At 39.4% G+C, this 22385-nt stretch overlaps 1 protein-coding gene across 1 annotated transcript in view; it reads left to right on the plus strand.

The window, feature by feature from the left end:
* The window catches only part of MMH-1 (MUTM homolog-1), a 114449-nt gene that overhangs the window by 42156 nt on the left and 49908 nt on the right, over nucleotides 1-22385 (plus strand). The window contains exons 2-4 of the mRNA XM_087682991.1: nucleotides 13802-13853; nucleotides 18619-18676; nucleotides 19015-19083. Of these exons, the coding sequence (XP_087539117.1) occupies nucleotides 13802-13853; nucleotides 18619-18676; nucleotides 19015-19083 (179 nt within the window). The remainder of the gene's footprint in view (nucleotides 1-13801; nucleotides 13854-18618; nucleotides 18677-19014; nucleotides 19084-22385) is intronic.

Raw genomic sequence — 22385 nt, forward strand, 5'->3', positions numbered from 1 at the left:
AACTTGATTGCTAATGGAACGAGTACAAGTTGAGATTCACAATAAAACTGGTGCCCCTTTCGGTATTTCTTTAACTTGATTGCTAATGGAACGAGTACAAGTTGAGATTCACAATCTCCTTAGGTGTTTCGAAAGTGCCTTTGCTGTAGCAACAATTAGCAACTGATTTGGGCCAATCGCTTCTTGATTTTTCACCCAAGACTTGCATAAATGGAACCCCCAACTGGCCAAATACTACCCCACATTACAATGAATGGGTCGACATTTGAATTCCCTGACAACTACACAAATTTAAGGTGTTGAATTTAGTGTAGGATGCCTTCACCAATTGGTATGGGTCTTGAGGTGGTTGTCAAACCCTAATTTTTGCAAAAATTTAGGGCTTACAGCAGAGATCTCTCTGCTATCCACCAAGTTTGACTAAAATTTGATTCAAAAGACTGAGAAATGTTGAGATTGACTGAGTTGAGCATAAGTTGGAGAAGGTGAGAAAATGCCAGAAGAGAAAATTCAGAAATTCTTTGCGAGAAAGGCTTGAAAGCTGATTGCTACCTATATGGGATAACATTTAATGCTGTCTCTAGTTGAGAGGAGGGCTGAAATTGCTGTCGCCAGCTCCAAGAATCCTCAAAATTATTGTTGCCTACTGTAGATTGGTCTTCTCCTGCCCTTGGCTGCCTTAGAAGGTCCTCCAATGGCTGCAGGTTAGAGTAACAGCATCTTCTCCCTCTCTTTTGCAGGTTGAATCCATTGAATGCCTCTCTCCAACCTCTCAAGATGTTTTGGCAGCCTTCTAAACCCATTTTCAAGCATTATCCAGCCATTTAATTAAATTTCAGAATTAAATAATCTTGAAAATTCATTTCAGCCCTTTTGGCCTTGCCCAAAATTTAATGCACCCATCCGTAATTAAATTGGCTAGGCCATTTGCAGCTTGAAGTGGTCTCCAACCTTTGTTGACCCTTAGATTGGCATTAATTAATTAATTAACGCTAGTCCCTAATGTCACTACTGACACTTATTAGCCAAATAACTGTCCTAGAGTTAAAATTAACACCAACCAATCAACAAAAATTCAGTCAACATAACTTATCACAACTTTTGCCTTTGATACCCATTGCATCCTTAGGGTCCTTGGCCTATTACGATGAAATAACTACCATGTGCATCACATGTTGTAAACAACCTTGAACATTTGATCAATAATTTAATCAAATGTTATCTTCAAGATTAAAGTCCTCGTGACACAGAGTTTGACGGAGACATTGGAGCTCTAACAATTTTGTGTGCATTTCTTGTGTGTGCCAGTCATGTGCCAGTCTGTTGTTGCTTGCTAGTCAACGATTTTGCTCCAAGATTTAGAGTTTGTCCAAGGAGGCCATGTCAGTTTTTTCACATTTTTTTGCTGATGGGGGTTGTAATTAATGTAGGTTGGCCAGATTTTTGGAGGCCCTAGATAGCTGGTTGGCTAAATTTAGAGGTTTTCAACTATTTATAGCTGGCTAGGAGACAGGGATATATCATTGTCTCTTTTGCAAGTTGCTAATTTTCACACTTCGACTTTGATACACTCTCGACATTAGTGCTGCCATCGTTCTCAATTTGATTTAATGCCCTTATTGACGTTGTGGATTGTGTGCATGGGTTGATTAGTCCTTTACTCTCTCTCTTTCTCTCTCTCTCTCTCTCTCGCTCTCTCTGTGTTCGTGTTCCTCTTCTATTGCACACTCATATGATCTGCTCTAGCAAGATGAAATCAGAAAGCAAGTCAAAAACCTATTCAATTTTGGGTAGGACTGATCAGTCCTCTCCCTTGTATTCTGCATTCTTCTTCAATCAATGCAGATTTCGTTCCTTCATCTTATACTATGTCTCTCTCTCTCTCTCTCTCTCTCTCTATGTTCTTGTTACTCTTTTGTTACGCATTCTCATATGATGATCCACCTTCAGTAACAAGAAATTAGAAAGCAAGTCAAAAACCTACTCCATTGTGGGCTAATTTGGCCAAGTAGCTCATCATTTTTGTTTACCAATTTTTCTTGTTTAGAAGAAGGATGGCACATTTAGAATGTGCATTGATTGTTGAGCACTCAACAAAATCAATTTGAAGAATCGATTTTCTATTGTAAAAATTGACGATATTTTGGATAGTCTAGGAGCTGCCTCCGTGCCTTTTCCACAAAAAAAGGGTTTTTAGTTTTGTATGAAAGATAGATTATCTTCCTTCTACTCTGTGCTCAATTTGATTAGCAATCTCTCACATTTCTCGTCAAAAATGTTGCTTTTTCACCTATAAGTAATCAATCTTCCTATTTTCCTTCTTTTTCTTTGCTCTCTATCAACACCATGACTTCTCACTCTCTGTCTTATTTTGATTCACCTGTTGCAACCAAACCTCCTCAACACATGGAGGACGCCCGATTAGCTTCTCCTGAACTTGATTATATGCATGGGCATAGTCTTGTAGCTTCTTCTTCTATGAAATATGATGCAGTTTTGACCCTTGTGGCAGTTTTGCAAGCTAGATTAAAGACATGCAACGGCAATTAGCTAAGTTGCACACTCGCCATTTTCGATTTATCCCCATAGCCATAAGGAGGTCGCCTCTTCAATTTCAGCTTGATCCCTTTAAAGGAGAGAAGAATGAATGAGATGAGATCAATATCAATTGATGGCTGACCAAGTGGACAGCTTATTGTGATTTGTATGAGTTTGACGATGCTCAACATATTAAACAATTAGGAAAGGATTATGCTTGGTGGGTAGAAGTTGGAAACATGGACAGATTCTCTATTTTCTTTTTAGAAGTGGTTCGTAATTGATAATCGGATTGAAAAGTCTTGTAAATTGTTTGAGCTTGACATGGGGATGAAGATGTTGGACATGTATCCATAGGAATATAAGGATTTTCTTTATAAAACAAAGGCTTTTGATGATTCTCGCGCATTAGTCTATATGTGTTATCTTTTCGGATTGCCATTGGAGTACTAGAATAAGGTGCTCTGTGATCCATTACATTCACTAGAGGATGTCTATATGCATGCTAAAAACTTTAATAATACCTAGCAACAACTTATTAGTTGCCTTTGGAATTGTGCAAAAACAAAGGCTTTGGATGATCACCAAGCCTTACTCTTCATGCATTATCTTTGGGGTTATTGCCATTAATGATAGTAGTTGATGTTGACTCGCAAAGATTAACACGAATCAATCTAATGGGCTCCTCAAATCTATGTGTGGTCTATTAAGGGAATGGCTTGTGGTGTTGCTTCTTAAGCTGACAAGCTCTACAGACATGCTTGGATAGATTTACAAGTGGAAGACCCTCAACCATCTTACGGTGTGATAGCTGGTACAGAGAGTTATACCCAAGGTGTTTGAATTAGAAATGCTAGAGATGCTCATCGTTTGTAGGCTCTCGTGTGGCAGCTAAAGCTCAGAAATGGTGGAACGTAGAGCTCTCGATAGTCGACTAAAAAAGAAACTAAGTCATTATATTGAGGTCTCTAGGTTGTGCCTTGCTATGAGCAATCATTGAATTGGTTTGAGGGTCTATGACCTTGATAGTGATCACAATATAGAATATCGCTCGCCAGGATTGACAAAGTTGCTAAATGAATAGTAAACATTGTTCAACAAAACGGGATCCTAGCTCTCATCATTATTAAACTTAACATGACCTAGACTTTGGATCTTAATGGAGGAGTTGTTTTCACATCAGACATTCCGAACGGTTGCAGGGGCTCAGGAGACAAATATCTTGGATAGGGGTCATATGATGGGTGGCTCCACTATCCATATCTAAATAGATGAAGATGTGCTCAGTTGAGTACGGTCAGCTTGTCAAGAGATAACTCATGAATATAGACTAAGCTCACTTCCTTAGATGTTTCTATAGAGACGGGTTGGGCATATGGTCCAAGAGACTAGTCAGACATGCCCTTTGGAGTTGAGAATGAAACTGACTGTGATGGTGGCTGATTGGTAGGAGTGTAGGCCTGAGTTCACCACTACCCTTGACTTTGGCTACCACCTTGCCTCGACTGTTGGGTGTTATTTGATTTAGGGGTGGGGGTTTGATTCTTAGTTTAAGGTTGTGTGCCTCTTGCCTTTGATCAACACTTGTTGTCAAAATGGCCAACCCTTTGATAGTGTTGGCAATATCTATTTTTCTTAGGTACATTATGCCACCCAAGTTTGATAGCAGTTAAGGAGTTCCCTAGTAATTCACTTTATTGATTTTGATTTTGGTTTTAATTTTGATTTTGAGTGTGGTTTTGATTTTGTGCCTTGTTGTCTTGCCCTTGCTACCCCTTCTAAGAGGTGGTGACAAGAGCTCTCTTCGAGGAGGAGGTGCTATGGAATTGATCGAATAGCCGAGCATAATATAGTAGTTAGATATGCCCTCTGGAGTTGAGTTGTGATGGTGGTTGACTAGTGGCAATGTAGGTTGGGTTTGCCAATATCCCTAACTTTGGTTGCCACCACCTTGCCTCCCCTATTGGGGGTTACTTGATTGAGGGGTGGGGTTGTGATTCTTGGGTTTAGGTTGTATGCCTCTTGCCGTTGATCAACACTACTTGTCAAAATGGCCAGCCCTTTGATAGTGTTGGCAATATCTATCTTTCTTACGTACATTATGCTACCGAGGTTTGAGAGCAATCTAGGAGTTTCTTGATAATTCACTTGATGATTGATTTTGATTTTGATTTTGAGTGTGTTTTTGGTTTTGTGCCTTCTTGCATGCCCTTGCTGGCCCCTTAGAGGTGATAATAAAAGTCCTCTCTAAGGAGTATGTGCTATGGATCCAAGGATTTAAAGATAAAATTCCTGGATCAAGCATTTAATTATAGCAATTAGCACATAAACATAAATTAAAATGCATACTTTACCTTAATAATGTTGGACAATGGACATCATCTTGGTCCCAAAATTGGCACCTCTTTCGGTATTTCTTTAATTTCAATTGCCAATGGATTGATTACAAGCCAAGTTTCCACAATCTCCTAGGCTAATCCAAAAGCCCTTTGCTGTTTCAAGCAATCGGCTAACAAATTGGGCAATTTGCCCCTTGATTTTCACCCAAGATTTGCTCTAATTGGACACAAACTAACCATATGCTACCCCAAATTTACAATGGATGGTTGGGTATTTGAAATCCTTGACAATACCACAAACTGTAGGTGCTGATTTTGGTGTATGATGCCTTCTCTTATTAGCCAGGTCTCGAGGTGGTTGCTAAATGTTGGAAAATGATAGCCCACTATGGAGGAGAGAAAAGAGAGACAATGAGAGTGTACTGAAGCAAAGGAGTAGATTGTACTTGCTGAACTGAAAGAATGAAAATGAAAGGTATAAGATAGGTCTAAGATGGACCTAGCTCTAACTCAACTAGAGTTAATTGACTCTAACTCCAACTCTAAGAGTGGTGACATAATTTATAACTTCAATTCTGTTCACACTAAAGAAATGTTGGAAAATGATAGCCCACTATGGAGGAGAGAAAATAGAGACAATGAGAGTGTGCTGAAGCAAAAGAGCAGAGTGTACGTGTTGAACTGAAAGAATGAGAATGAAACGTATAAGATAGGTCTAAGATGGATCTAGCTCTAACTCAACTAGAGTTAATTGACTCTAACTCTAACTCTAAGAGTAGTGACATGATTAAATAATTTATAACTTCAGTTCTGTTCACACTAATAACTAAAAAAAAACTAAAGACTAAAACATTGGGCATTGTTCATAGAATCGGCAAATTCTAATACTAAACCTTAATTTTTGCAAACATTTAGTGTTTATAGTAGAATTTGCTCAGCTATTTACCAAATATGACTGGGATCTGCTCCAAATGGTTGAGATGGTAAGTTCTCTTGAGAATTGAGTGGAGAGGATGAGAGAATGCTAGAGAAGAGAAATTGTTGATTTTATGCAAGAAATGGCTGACTTTTACTACTGCTTGCTTTGATCAATCCAGATTGTTGTCGCCTATTGTTAGGCGAAGTGCCCAGCTATTGTTGCTTCCATCACCAAGGTCTCCTGCAGCAGTTGACAGTCTCCTGAATGTCTCCACAACATGAAAATCAAACCAACACTTTCCTCTCTCTCCCTCAAAGGCTCTAAACTAACCAAATGGTTGAGATCTAGCCTAAAAAACGTTTTTTTAGTTTGCACGTGCATTTTTGCTAAGTGGTAGTCATTATCTAGCAATTAAATTAATTTTTAGAATTAAGTAAATCTAAAAATAAAATCTAGCCCTTTTGATTTAGCCAAAAATTAAGTATGCCCATTCATAATTAAATTGACTAGGTTATTTTTCTTCTTGGAGTGGTCCCTAACCTTTGTTGACCCTTGGACTAGAATTAATTAGTTAATTAATGTGAGTCCCTAGTGTCACCTTGTCACTTATTGACCAAACAATTGTCCTAGGATTAAAACTGACACAAACCTAGTTGGCATAACTTGGCACCCCTTTGGCCTTTTCCATTGCATCCTTGGGATCCTTGGACTATTACCATGAAATAAGTGGCATATGCATCACATATACTAAACAACTTTGTATGTTTGATTAACAACTTAATCAAATGTTATCAACAAGATTAAAGCATCTCAAAATCTCACGTCCTCGTGATAGACCTGACCCTTGAAATCCCTACAATTGTCCTCGATTGCACTGCATACTGCACTGGAATTTCCATAAGGCATCACAGTCACAACATTTGCCACTGTTGTCTAACCATGCCATATGCCCCAAACCTTGTTGAAAATTTTGAGCGAGCATATTAATGTCTTTAATTTGAAAAACAATCTAGAACTGTTACTACAGTCCCATTGGATGCATCCATAGTAAGGTATATTCTCAACAAATCACAACCTCTTGCAAATGTGAGCTCAAAATAATCACAATTTGATTGCAAAAAATGATCAATAACTCATGCAAAACTAATTGATTGCAAAAATTGATCAATAATTGATGCAAAACTGATCCCAAAAGTGACTATAAATGGTTCTCAAATTGATCAAAAAGTGACTTGAAACTGATTAAGATTTTGATCGCATAAATTAATCCCAAACTGATGCAAAAGTATAGTCTTAGAGCCGTGGTAAGAACCATATTCATTTGCATATATTTAATATTGGCTAGCATACTAAAATAGTGACCACATGGCAAACATACTGTCAACACAGTACCTTGGATGTATATTGAATATATCTGAGATGCACTATATACGAGAGTTGTCCAAAAGTGGTGGAGTGGAAGTGCTACTTCTCCCTTGAGCATCATGCAATACTTCAAACCCTTGCTCTATTGAACTTGACTGAGCCTGAACTGAAGTTGGCTCTAATTGAAAGACATCTAGGTAAAGTTGCAACAATTGAGGATGGTCTGTGAAGTCATTCTCTTCAATCCATTTTGCATCCATTGGTGAATAATTTTGAAACTTCACAAAATATCGTCTAGAGACTTTATCTCTAACCTTTCTTTCTTTATGTACCAAGATTTGCTTAGGTACTAAAATCTCATCCAGCTTCTCCACCTCAAGCTAAATTTCATCAACAAATACATGCTTTGGCAAATCAACATGAAAAGGCCTCAACAAAATGATATGAAAGGCATTGTGTATCTACCAATGTGGAGGTAATTTTATCTTAACTTCGAATACAATCTCTCTCTTCCTTTCATCTTATTCACCCTTGCCTTTTCTAAGCGCATCAATACATATTTGCCCTTTGCAAACTACAAAGCATGTCTGTAGCGATCAATTGCCTTCTTTTGCTTTTCTTGTGATCTTTGAAGTGCATATACCTTCTTATCTTTGCATAGGCTGCATCTAAGTTTTCCACATAGCGATCAGCCTCAAAGACTAGTCTGCAAGATAGGTGGTATCTTTTTGCCACCCTCAACTACCTCAAATGGAGCTTGTCAAGGCCTATCTGGAATAGGCAAGGGCTGCAACAAGCTTGACATCTTTTGTCTATCAAACTTTATCTTCTGATATATGATACATGTCTTGACAAAGTGCAAAGATGGATAATAAAAGAAATGCTCCACTGCCTTGATTTTGGCATCAATACCTTTATCACTTGCATATGGAGGAGCATGACTTTCAACGATGACTTTAGGCCTCAACTGCTTTGTGACACATAGTCGTCCATGCATCATTAGAAATCCATCTCTAAGCACAAAGTGTTCATGCCTTCGGCCATTGCAAAGCTTATCATAAATATTAGCAAGATTTGAGTCAATAAGTGTATTGCTCTTTCATGACATCCAACTTAGTGTGATAAACCATATTGATGGTTGAAATTTGTGGCTTACGTAATAGTGCATTAATCACAACATTATTTTTACCATCAATATATACAATCTGAAAATGAAACATAGAGAGAAAATTCGCCCATCTCATATGTTTCTCTCACAACATTGTCCGTGTCTGTAAGGATTGCAAAGCTTGATGATGTGTCTGCATTGTCAAATTAGCCCTCAACAAACAATGTTTCCACGCAGACTGTGCATGAATTACAACCAAGAGCTCTTTCTCATAGACATGCAAATTCTTCTTTGCAACGTGAAGAATTCGGCTCTTGTAAGCCCCAACTCAGTCAACCATCCTGCATAAGAACTGTCCCAATTTTATTACCACATGCATCACACTAAACCATGAATGACTTCGTTAGATTAGGCAATACAAGCACAAGATTTGAAGTCGTCTTTTCCTTTAACTTTTCAAATACTGAAATTTCCACTGATGTTAATCTAAATGACATTTTTTTTCTGTAAAGTATGCAATGGAGATGCAATTTCAGCAAACTTGTTTACATACTTAATGTAGTAAGAACATAAATCCAAGAAGCTGCGGATCTCATGTACATTACTCAAAGGTAGCTATGATCGTATTGCCTCAACCTTTGTAGGGTTAAAGCTATCTTAGGTACATCTTCTTGTCTGATGTGTATCCGATGATATCCACTTTTCAAATTTATACAGTTGAATATAGCTGCTGTTCCTTGCAATCTATCCATAACATCATCGATTTGAGGAATCAAAAACCGGTTCTTTATCATGATTTTGTTCAAAGCACGACTATTAATGTACATATACCATGAGCCATCCTTTTTCTGTACCAAAAGTAGTAGAGAACAAAAAGGAGATGAGCTAGCTTGAATCAATCCTTTTTTCTAACAGCTCATTTCCGTGACTCATAATGTCTTCTTGCTGGGCTGCATTGACTTTGTAGGGTGGCTTATTAGGTAGGCTACTTCTAGGGATATGACCTATGCCATGATCTTCAGGCCTTTCAAGTGGTAGCTGCCTTGGAAGTGATTGAGAGAAGCAATCAGCGTACTTTTTCAAAAATGACATACGATCCTTCTCTAACTTAGACATATTCCCAACATTCTTGCTATCATCTTTATCCTTAGTAAAAACCAAGTACGTTAAAATATGATTTTCCATTTCTTTAGAAATGAACAAATGTAGATATAACACGAACACATTCCCATTTCAGCCTAACATCAAGTGTGAGTATCTTTTGCTTACGTTGAATAGTGATCCCTTTTGCATGATAATCAATCATTGCATGGATACGGTGACACTAGAGCATACTAAGCAATACATCACAACCCTTGAGTGGAGCAATGAAGAACTTTTCGTTGCTGACATATCCTTGTATATGCAACCGAAGCTTTTCAATAAGCAGAGTGTCGAGCTCTGCATGGCCTTTACATGCCATTCCAACTTTCGCCATGGGTCCCATCTCATCCTCTCTGATGCCTAGACAGGCTTGCACCATTATCAAAGAATATGAGTGCATGTTGATCCCTAATTTTGCCCCATGCTCTACACAACTTAGTAGCATCATCATTGGATTGATCGCTGACAATATCGGGCACCAATCCCATTGATGTTCTGGGCTTCTTTCCCTTAGGATCTCCTTGATTTTTTGATTTTCCAGCTTGTCGCCTTGTGGGGCAATCCCATGCAATGTGACTGTCTTGTTCACAAATAAAGCATTTATTTGCAGTGATCAATTCCCTATATTGTGCTAATGTTTTCAAGCCTCGTTCTTTGTTGTTTTGGCCCTTTTCTCAACCTTAAACAACATTTTATTAAGCTTCTTCCCACTCTCTTGGAAGCTCGAATCCTCCCCGTGCAGCCAAGTATCTGTTATAGCAGTAGCCTCTATGAGTTGAGACATGTTAGAGACGGTGGTTTTAATGCAAAAATCCCTAATTCCTTTAGGCAGCCCATAAGCATATTTTTCCTCTTACTCATGAAGTGGTATAGGGTAATAAGAAGTGACGGGCAACAATGCATCCCAAAGCTTCTTGTTGTATTGCTCCAAATTCTTTCATTCCTTAGCATCCAACTTGTTCCAAGTCGTCATGATGTCCAGCTCAAAGATACTTGTCAACTTATTCGATGCAAAAATTTGCTTGAATTATATCCATGTTGACAGTGCTCTACCTTGCATCAAGAGAGTTGACCACCATTGCAATGCATTGCCCTTCAAGAATGTGGTTGCCTTTCGAATCTTTGAGGACTTGGTAAAGTTTCCCTTTGAATATGCCGCATCAAGCTGTTGAAGGAAAGTCAAAGCTTTTAACCTATCTTGTATCTTGTGCACCAGTGAAGGACTCAAACTTCAATGCTTTTCCACCCTTATCATAGTCCTTTGCTGCCCCTTTGGGTGTCAAGTTGTCATACACCGGCTATTGCAAAAGGGTGCATTTGAAGAATTTACATCAAAAGCAACACCAAAATAGAGCATTTGCATGACCAACACTCACTCCTTGAGCCTTGTAAGCATTTAGGGGTGAAGATGCATTACCAAACATGCTATTTTGTGCTCTAGGCTCTAAGCCAATGCTGCTATACATAGGGTTTTGCACATTTCCAGTCATACTTAAATACATTGGGCCTTGCACACCATGCATTGGCTGTTGCATGCCGTAGGGATTTGTGCCATACATTCCTATCGTATGCGATTCTTGTCCAACCATAGCGTGAAAAATTGTGCTACCACCAAAGTATCCTAGCTGCCCCACCATAGTATGCATGCTTGGCTGTCCAAAATCCATCCCATAGATACCAACTGTTTTGGTTCATCAGCATCTATGGGAGCCGCAAATGAAGACTTTGACATTACCTTCTGTGCACCTTGCTGTCCCAAAGGTGTGGAAGATGACTTCTTCTTCTTGCCCTTGCTGTCCAAGATCGTGTATTGCGTTTCCTTCATTCCCATGTGAATGTTCATATTGAGAGGCATCATCACTGCTTGATTCCATCTCACTGTATGAAGATATATTGTTGTAAGTGGAGAGTAAAAATCAGCACTAGCACAAAGCTTTGGCTTGCAATCAAGTGCCTGGGGCCCACCAAATCAAGGGATTGAGTGGTATCTTGGCAATGGAACTATGAAACCGGCCTTGCTTTTTGGAGAGGGTGGTAATTTCTTGATCAAGCACTTAATTACTGCAATCAGCAAATAAATATAAATTGAAATGCACACTTTACCTTAATAATCTTGAAAAATGGACACCTTGTTGGCCCCAAAACTGGCACCTCTTTCGGTATTTCTTTCACTTCAATTGCCCATGGATTGATTACAAGCTGAGATTCCACAATCTCCTTGGCTAATTCAAAAGTGGGTTTTTGTTCCAATAATTAGGCATTAAATTGGGCAATTCTCCCTTTGATTTGTACCCAGGACTTGCTCTAATTGGACACCAATTGATCAAATGCTGCCCCAAATCTACAATGGATGGTTGGGCATTTGAAATCCCTCACAATACCACAAATTGTAGGTGTTGATTTTAGTGTAAGATGCCTTCTTTTGTTGGCATAGGTCTCGAGGTAGCTACTAAATCCTAATTTTCGCAGAAATTTAGGATTTATAACAGAATTTTCTCAATTGTTTGCCAAATATGGTTGAGATCTACTCCGAATTGCTGAGAAATGTTGAGATCGCTTGAGAATTGATTGGAGAAGGTGAGAGAATGTCAGAGAAGAGGAAAGTTTCTAATTTCCATGCAAGAAATGGCTGAAATTGACCGTTGCTTGCTTTGATTAGCCCAGATTGCTATCGCCTATTGCCATGGGAAGTGCCCAGTTGTTGTCATTTGCATCTGTACGCATCATAAATGCTATGGCCTCCATCACTAGGGCCTTTTGCAGGAGTTGGTCTACATAGTTGGAAAATCAGACCAGCTTTGTGTCTCTCTCTCACAAGCTTGAAACTAATTGAATGGCTGAGAATCAGCCCAAAAAACGTTTTAGCCTTCTCAAATCATTTTTCAATAGTATTCAGCCATTGAATTATTTTTGGAATTAAGTAATTTTAACAATTAAATTTAGTCCTTTTGTATTACCCAAAATTAAATGTGCCCATCGATAATTAAATTGGCTAGGCCATTTGCCTTCTTGTAGTGGTCCCTAAATTGTATTGACCCTTAGAGTGGCATTAATGAATTAATTAATGCTAGTCCCTAGTGTCACCACCGACACTTATTGGCCAAACAATTGTTGTGGGATCAAAACTGACACCATCTGACCACCAAAACCCAGGTGACATAGCTTATCTTTACTTTTGCCTTTGACATCCACTACATCCTCAGGGTCCTTGGCGTGTTACCATGAAATAATTACCATGTGCATCATATATGCTCAACAACCTTGCACATTTGATTAACAAGCTAATCAAACACTATCAGCAAACCCATGACAACAACAACAATATGCAAGTAGCAGTAGGTAGAAGCAAGCTGATCAGTAGTCACAAGTAGTTGGAGGGTTGGATGCAAGCGTCAGCTAGTGGACAATAACTTGAATTGAGATATCCTTTGGATGATGGGTGTGGACAGCAAAGGTAGGATGCTAACAAACTCCAAAACAAGATAGGGCTTTCTGATGGGCATCTTGTCTATCTATAAGTGAATGGGTCCTCCCAAATTAGGGTTTGGCTTATGAAACATATATACACTCTCTAGGATCGCGTTTCTTTTTTAATGAAAGTTTGGTAATTTTGAGTTTTGGGCTTGTAGTTGTAATGAAGAGCTAATCAGTTTATACTATGTTTTTAGCTTAACATCTTCAATATAGTCACTTCTCAGGCTCAAGACCAAGTGTTTTCCGATTTGCTACTCTAGTTGACCAACTATATGAATATTGTACCAAATTGATTGGCATGTAAAAAAAACTAAATATTTCAATTGGTTTTAGGGGTGGGGGTTCTAGTGGACATTCAGAACCTATGTGGTGTTATGATTGCTTTATCTTCATTCTTAATCCTACAATCTTTCATTTTAGATTGATTATTCTAAAGTGTGTTTGGAAGGAAAGCTAATTTAGCTCATTTCAAAGGCCTTGATTGCATGTGAGGCTTCTTCATCTTCATGTTATAAAGTCTAAAATCTCATCAATATGGAGGCCAACTAAATTAGATGAGAGTGGAACATTCTTTCTACTTGAATTGTTTTTGAGTTTGGTGAAGAGAGAGAAGAGAGACAAGGACCTTATCAAAATGTTTAACCTAATCGCATTATGCATAACTTTAATAGGCTTAAAAGTCTTTATTATGCCTAAGACTCCCAAAATGACTAAATTCATGCCACGCTGTACAAGATTAATAGGTTCTCAGAGCTTCTTCATGCAACAAGAATTCAATTCTAGATTACTCATTAAAAGTGCTTACATGTAGAAACATGTGTTTATCTTATCATTTCAAACTTTTTTGATTTATTTATTGATATTTCTATGGTTTAATGATATGAAGCTACTATGCTAATGTTTTTATCATAACAGGCATGACCGGGGCGTTCTATATCAAGGGGAAGGAAATTACCAAATATAAGGGGTATAATTCTCATCTCTCAAGTATACACAAGATACACATTTAGTAATTTTTGAGTTTTGTGACTGTTTTAATAAGCTAAGTGAGATTTAACATGCAATGTCTCTTTTTTAACTTAACACTCCCTCCTAGGCCCAAAACTGACACAGAAAAGGGAGTGCAAGCGAAGCTCACCTTGTGTTTACCTTGAGATGTGCAATCCCAGAGTAGTAAGGGCATCGATTAATGGGATGCATGTCGGCTGCCCGAGAAGCTAGCAAGTCTCAAAGACGATTGTTATCTTATCTTGGAAGTCCAAAGGGCCACCCTAGAGAGGCCAAGGTGTTGGGCAAAGTGTGCTTGTTGGTTGTCTAGTGGCCTACAAGGATACGCAAAGGTGATGTTAAACCACTTTGAACTTAAAAAGAAAAAAGAAGTAACTGTGTCGATGTGGAAAATAAAAGGGATGGTTAGATTCAACATCACTAAATATAAGACTAGCCCAATCACCCATCCTATGTGTGGATGACAAAGTAAGGGAGTGAAGAGGAATGAGGAGATGGTAACGAAATCGCCGGTGAGACAATTCAGGTCTATTTAGGGGTCATTTGCACAATGAGATGCATAGATGAATGCTACGTGATGAGAATGCATATTTTAGCAAGGTGCTAGCTGGATCCAAAGTCTCCAACCGAGGTAGGAATGGAGAAGGAGAATGTGTTCCAACTTCCAGTTTTGGGGATGTGGATGTGGAGTGTAATCCAAGGTTGGGAGTGAAGAGGAATGAGGGGGTGGTAACAAAAGCGCTGGTGAGACAATTCAGGTCCATTTAGGGGTCATTTGCACAATGAGATGCATAGATGAATGCTATGTGATGAGAATGCATATTTTAGCATGGTGCTAGCTGGATCCAAAGTCTCCAACCCTGGTAGGAATGGAGAAGGAGAATGTGCTAGGAGCGGAAATGAAGGTTCCAACTCCCAGTTCGGGGGATGTGGATGTGGATGTAGAGTGTAATCCAAGGTTTTGGAATGATGAAGATAGGAAATTGAGGTGTGGGCTAGAAGAGGGCGGGATGGGAGGGATTTGAAAGAGTGGCTTACATGGTCAAATGAAATAGAAGATGTAGATATACTTGATGAAGAATGTGGGATGGGAGGGATTTGAGAAGAGTGGCTTACATGGTCAAATGAAATAGAAGATGTAGATATACTTGATGAAGAATGTGTGCTTTGAGAGTCCTCTCTATTGTAGTTTACATATAGAAAATCATCTAGATCTTGCACACCAAAAGAAGAAACAGGAGAGGATTTTGATTCATACGACTTAAAGGGTTGCACGAAGGTGACATTGGGCTTGGCAAAGATGAAGAAGATGGGTCAACAGTCATCCCAAATGTTATATGTCCGCCAAGATTAGAGAGGGGGCTATTGGTGCGGATGGAGTGGCAAAGTTAGTAGGAGGGTTGTAAGTTCGACTATTTGTGATGCACAAGTACTCTTCAAACTCCTTTGTCACGAGGCTAAAATTTGGAACATGAGAAAACAAAGTAGGTGAAGGTGAAGGTGGGGTGTTGTCTTCCTTGTCGAGTCCATAATACCTCCTTAGGGCCTTCAGTGATGGAGAAGCTTGATAGGTCATCATGGGGTCCCAAGAAGAGTGTGTTTGAAACATTGCGATTTGGTTCCAAGTTGTTCGCATGCCATGCGCAAAACCAAGCCTCGACAATATCTGTAGGATACTCTTTACAAGAGCATTGGCTTTGATACCATGTGAAGAAAAGTGTGGAGTAGTTGCTAGGGTTTGCTTTGAGGAAACATAGAGTCTACGACCACGATAAAAACACAATGATACAAACACAGATGTGCAAAACTCAAAACTCAAACAAAGAAACAAACACAAACAAAAGGAGAGAGAAATAACACAACTTTGAAGTGAATGAATACTGTAAATGAATGCTAAGATTATATGAATTGCCCAAGGGCAGAGCAATAGTGTCGGAGAGTGACGTTTACCAGAGAGGGATCCCAAGTACTATGATCAACAGTTGGAGCGTTTGAGTGAAGAAAAACTATCAAATGTAGATGCCAGAGGCTGCTAGAACACTTGATGTTAGAGTAGAGATGCTAGAGGAGGCAGGTGACAATAGAAAGTTGTAGATGCGAGCTAGGGAGGAGTCGCTTGGGCAGATGATGCCAAATGCAAGGAGCAGAGGGTTGCCAAATGGAGGAGGGCACAATAGACTGATGCCTGGCTGATGGAGCATCAAACGCAAGCAGCAAAAGACCGTTTGAAGGCTGGTGATGGCTGAAAATACCAAATGTAGCAGTGATGGAGGTGCCAAATAGAGGGTAGCAGTAGTGGAAGAAGTCGCGAGTAGTTGGAGCACTTGGAGATGGAGTGGCAACAGTCGTGAAGGCTGGACAACCACATGAAGGAAGGCTGATGGTTGAAAATCTGCATGCGAGAGTTAGAAACTCTGCACAAGGGATCATGACTGAATGGGGGCAGCTTTTGTATTTCTAGATGTGGATGGACCCTCCCAAATTAGGGTTTCATAAAAACTCTCAAACTTTCCCAATTTTTGTGGTCTCCCATTTGAGCAAACTCAACAAAATGAGGGTGCTATGATTTGATATAATCTCCTAAGACTTACTCCATAACCCTTCTTGAAGCTTTATTATTTCCTTAAGGGACTATTCCTCCACAAGATTTTCCTTTTTTAGGCATGAGCACAATATCGTGACACTTCTTGTCTACCAGTTGAAGCCTTATAGAATCTCTATTTCTATTGGCATCTCATGTGTATGTTTTTGGGCCGTACTGTTTTTGGGGTTTTCATTAAATAAGCATTTTTAAGCTCAATGTACACGGGCTGTCCAAGTATCTCTTTGAGCCGATCTCTCTCTACCTGAATCGACTAGTGGCTAATGACCGAGGCAAGCAAGGCATTAAATAGGCGAAAAAAGAAAAGAAAAACCAATCAGGTCAGCTAGTGAAAAACTGGTCGAGTACAACAAAAATGAAATCACTGAATAAAATAATCAATAATGCTGCATAGAAAAAATTGGACTGCTAGGTGGCATCCATGTGATCTATCTGGCTCGGCCAACTGCTCAGGAAAGTAGATTGCATAGAACTATTTGACTTGAAAAATAGGAAATGTGTAACTGTGCCCAAGAGTGCTAGTTGTACAATAGTAACCTGATAATGCTTGTCTAGGGGATGAATAAATTTCTAACACCCCCTCTTAGATCTTGGACAGCACTTGACAATGCCTGTCTAGGCGATGAATAAATTTCTAACACCCCCTCTTAGATCTTGGAAAGGGCATAAGGCTTAGGCATATGATCTGGAGTGTTGTCGAAGAATGGTCTAAGGAAGAGTCTTTGTAAACAAATCTACGATGTTGTCCTCCATCTTGCAATAAACTACATCAATGGTGTCATCCAATATCTTCTCTTGAATGAAATTGGAAAAAGAAGCATGTAAGTGGCGATAAAACTTGGTAGTGTGGCAATTATTATCTTGTGAACCGTGGGTCAAAGCTATAAGTTTAATGTGTTGATAGGATTGCAGTTGGCGATGTTCAACAAGAGTTGCCAAGTTGGAGATACAATAAGCAAGACATGATCATCCAGTGTGTCAATTAAAAGTGATTGCCTTGATGCCAATAGCTGATTTGTTGCCGCCCATGTCTAGTTTGAAGCGTAGCATGATGGATCCCATTTTGTCTAGCCATTGTTTGTACATTCTGTACAAGCAAGTCATAAGCAGTAGCTTCAACACCAAGCAGGGCAAGCAAAAATTGATCTAGAAGCTGCCTTATTTTGCCATAAATGATATAATATTCAAGAAATAAAGAGCTGAAATACAATGGAAGCTTGCCTAAATGATATTGGAAAAGGCATATAGGTTGTCTAGGCATTGTAAGTTTTGGAGGAAGTGATAGAAAAGAACATATTGCTGATGGGACGTCAATTTTCAACACCTCTGCAAGAAAGAATGGTGATGCATAATATACATGTGATATAGCCTACTCCAAGTCTCCAGATTGAGTGGAAGGTATAGTTATTCTTCGAAGGAGGTAGCTAAGGCCATAGATCTCGTTGGAGGATTGTTGCTGCAAGAACATTTTGGTCAGTGGCTTTTGGTGTGTCCATAAAGGCTATGTCTAGATGTAAACTAAGAATGATCCACCTCCACTCGTATTAAAGTCACCCATTAACAATTCATGCCTACCAAGTTGAAGACACGGTTGTCATTGTTGCCACAAGTCATGATGATGTGTGACATTGCTTGATGCATCCACGCCAATGAGCCACATCACCTCACTTTCATGTGTAATCTCAATCACAAGGAATGATTCCAACATAAAATAATTTGAAGCCATGAGAGTGTACTATTCTTCCAACTTCATTACAACGCATAGAATTCATTGATGTGATCCCAATATGAAATAATTTGAAGCCATGAGAGTATACGATTCTTTGTGCTTCTTTACGACTTTTGTGTTCGACTACACATAGAATATCCCAAGCATTTGCATGCAATACTATCCACATATCATGCTGTTTGTTGAGAGAGAAAATGCGTTAAAGATTCAAGGTGGCAATTTTCACAAGGTATAAAAATACAAATATAGGCAGAAGGCTATTACTACCTCCCCTTAACCTTTCATCTTCACTAATCTCAATATGTATCCACTATTCTTTATGAAGAACAAAATAAAGTGATATTTCCAATCGAGCTTTATGGCTGCTTACTTATCGATCTTTGCATTTCATAGGTCAGCAGTGAGTGACGAAGAGGACTGGCCCTCGAAGTTTTCCAAGGTCTTCTTGAAGGTATTTGTTGTATGTTAGATGTCTATAAGCTCTTCTCTGTTTGCACAACTACTTAATTACATCCCTACTATTGCAAATTTTACTGAACACAAGACCATGTATTGATATATTAGGCATAACTTATGGAATGTACTAAACCTATTAGACCCCTTGGATACATGCATGAATGCAACCTTATCATGATCATTTTGGATTTAACTAGCTATTTGTGGGTTTCAAAATGGCCGCGAGGAAGAAAATCTAATAATATGGCGTCACCGACATGAAACAAGACTTCCTCTGGTTGTCAAATGATTGGCAAATAATATGTAATATTTCAAAGGCTTTTTCTTTTGCAGCTGGAAAATGAAATGGAGGTATCATTTACTGACAAGAGGCGCCTTGCTCGGATTCGACTTGTAAACGATGTAAGAGCTTGATAGTGGAAATTTTTTACATTATCCATACTTTTCTTTTGTAGTTCTTTCTGTCTCATTTATGCCTTAGAAGCCTTGTGGATTTAGATCTATCGAATGTGACAAAAGTTGAGATGGCTTTGCATTTTAGGAAATTGTGATAGTTTCAACCTAGTGCAATATAGGTAATGCTTCTAATGAGTGTTGTCAAAGCATTTGTAAATGAATGATAGGTAAATAATTAAATCTTTCTACCTATTGGGGTTTTTTTGGTTTTTGGGGGGGGTGGGGTAGGGTATGCTTGAATGGCCATTGTGTGAACCTTTTCAAGATGGCTTTTGTTTCTCAGGAAACCTTGAACAATAAGACCTGTTGTTGGATATAACTTGTCAGAATCATGCTTATTGAGATTCACATGTTGGACCTTGATAGTTTTGACCTAGTGTAATAAGTAATGTGTATCAAGAGTATCGTCAAAGTGTAGGCAAATGAATGAATAAGTGAATAATGAAGTCTCTCTCTTTTGGGGTTTCTGCCCAGACTGCCATAGTTTGGGGGGGGGGACTTGAATGGCCATTATGCAAACCTTTTGGTTCATGCTTGCTTTACTCATTGTAACCTTGATCATCTGTGCTTATATTGTACATGTATCTGAATTCTGAATCATCTCTCCCATGGCTTTCTAAGAAGTGCATAAACAAGTGTTGAAAGAAATTATTGAACACAAGACAAAAGAGAGAACATTGCAAAGAAGAGAGAAAATGGAATCCATATACCAAACATGAGACAGTTGCGTACAACAATGAGTCACTTGTTGCGTGGGCACTAATAGTGGCTCCTCTCTCCACCAAGGTATGCACTGGATTTACAAGTGATGAGTGGGAGATTGTGAAGGAGGAGCTTGAATAAAAGGCTACAAGTCAGCCATCATTTAATGTTGGTTGGCCAGCCATAAAATGCCAAAAATGGCAAAATAGAGACATATAAAATGCCAGATAAAATCTTAAATAAAGACTCACACATGAGCTAACAATACTGCTAACACCCTCTCTCAGATGAGGCTTTGGGATGTTGATGCGTCAAGGGCAGCCATCATTTAATGTTGGTCGGCCAGCCATAAAATGCCAAAAATGACAAAATAGAGACATATAAAATGCCAGATAAAATCTTAAATAAAGACTCACACATGAGCTAACAATACTGCTAACACCCTCTCTCAGATGATTCTTTGGGATGTTGATGCGTCAAGGATGTCCCTCTCTAGGATGTGTGTACCTGTATGCTTGTATAGATGAGGCTTGGCTACCCCATCTCACCACCCTCTCACACTCCCTCTATGGAATTGGAGAGTCATGAGGAATGACCACATCACCGGCGCTAGAAAGCAGTAGAGGAAGGGCAAACCAAGCCCTTCCCTCGATTCAAAGACAAGGATTCCTCTTGTGCCTTGAACTTTGTCTTGGCCAAAAAGATTGGAGTTGGAGTTTGAGGAAGAGGATGACTTGTCAGAGGAGTTTGGATCTCCCCTCGATTCAAAGACAAGGATTCCTCTTGTGCCTTGGACTTTATCTTGGCCAAAAGATTGGAGTTGGAGTCTGAGGAAGAGGATGACTCGTCAGAGAAGTTTGGATCTCGCTTCTTCTTCTTCTCCTTCTTCTTCCATGAGGCTACTAACTCCTTGCAGCCCTTTCGCAAGTGGCCCTTCTTACCACAGTGGTAACATTGGGCATGCTACTTCTTCTTGTTGCTCCTCTTTGAAGCTGCAAGAGCCTCACCAAAACCTCCATAATGATACGAAAACCTCCCATGTTTATGCAAAGATGTGTCATGCTCAAGCAACATTGGGCATGCGACTTCTTCTTCTTGTCTCCTCTCTTTGAAGCTCCAAGAGTCTCATCAGAACCTCCATAATGAGATGAAAGCCTCTCTTGTTTACGCAAAGATGCCTCATGCTCAAGCAACATCGAGGATATATGTGTGAAGCTCACAATTATAGATGATCGTTGTGCCTTCAAAGCATTGGCTACTCCATCAAACTTTGGGGGGAGCTTGTAGAGCATTGTTGCCACAAGATGTGCCTTTGGAAGGGCAGACTGTATGTGTTGAAGTTGGTCATGTATGTGTAACATGGAGCAAGAATGATTGAATGGTGTCCTTAGGCTCAAACTTCATCTGCTGGAGCTGTTCATAAGGTGTCACTGCACACATGGTGGAAGGTGCCATGTACAACATATAAAGCTTTGACCATACTTTTGAAGATGTCTTGCTAGAGGTAACCGTCGGTAGAACTGTTTTAGAAACACATCAAAGAAGAGTAGAATAGGTGTGCCCTTAGGCTCAAACTTCATTTGTTGGAGCTGTCCATAAAATGTCAATGCATGCATGGTGGAAGGTGCCTTGTACAACATATGAAGCTTTGACCATACTTTTGAAGATGTCCCGCAAGAGGTAACCGTCGGTAGAATTGCTTTAGAAACACATCGAAGAAGAGTAGAATAGGCATGTACATCATCTGTATCCTATGTAAGCATAGCTTCCTCGTGATTATCCTCATCAAAATCTTCTGGAATGGGACAAGGACGTTGAGGATGTGGAATAGCTCCACAAACAATGTACCTTAACTGCTTCTGCACAAACCAAGCTTTCATAACACCATTCCAAGTTAAATAGTTAGGTCCATGTAGAGCCATTTAGAAAGGATAGGAAGAGAAGATAGAGGATAGAAGGTGGACAGAGAGAGAACATAGCCAAACCAATGGCAAAGATTGCACAAAATGAGAGTTCACACGTAGTATTTACAAGCTGATCACACAAAATTGACTGCAGAAAATGGAAAACAAGCGAGCAAATAGTGTCAGAAGGTAGTAGATGGTGTCGCCCACTCTATAGGAGAAGTAGATGCAGAAAATGCAGCAGCTGCAAGGAAAAAACATAGGTTAGACAGCATTTAATGCAGGTGGCTGGGCGACCTGCATTAAGCAATGAACAGGGAAACATAGGGAGTTGGGGCAAAAAGGCAGCCTCCAAAGGGTGACAGGTAGGGCAATGGCAGGAGGCATGAGTTGCTAGATCAGCAAGAGGTAGGGGAAGTGCTGAAATCAGCAGAAGCAACCAGCAGGAACACAGATCCTGAAAATTGATACCATGTCTGAAGTGATGCAGCAATGGAAGCGTAAACAAGTGCTGAAATAAATTGCTGAACACAAGATAGAAGAGAAAGAAAGAGAGAACACTGCAAAGAATAGAACTCAGAATAATGCTCCGGAAATGGAATCCATATGCCAAACACGAGACAGCTGTGCGCACAACAGTGA

The sequence above is a fragment of the Lygodium microphyllum genome, chromosome 8 (genome assembly GCF_053477565.2).
Source record: "Lygodium microphyllum isolate KBCC chromosome 8, Lygodium_microphyllum_v1.1.10, whole genome shotgun sequence".
Lineage (NCBI taxonomy): Eukaryota > Viridiplantae > Streptophyta > Polypodiopsida > Schizaeales > Lygodiaceae > Lygodium > Lygodium microphyllum.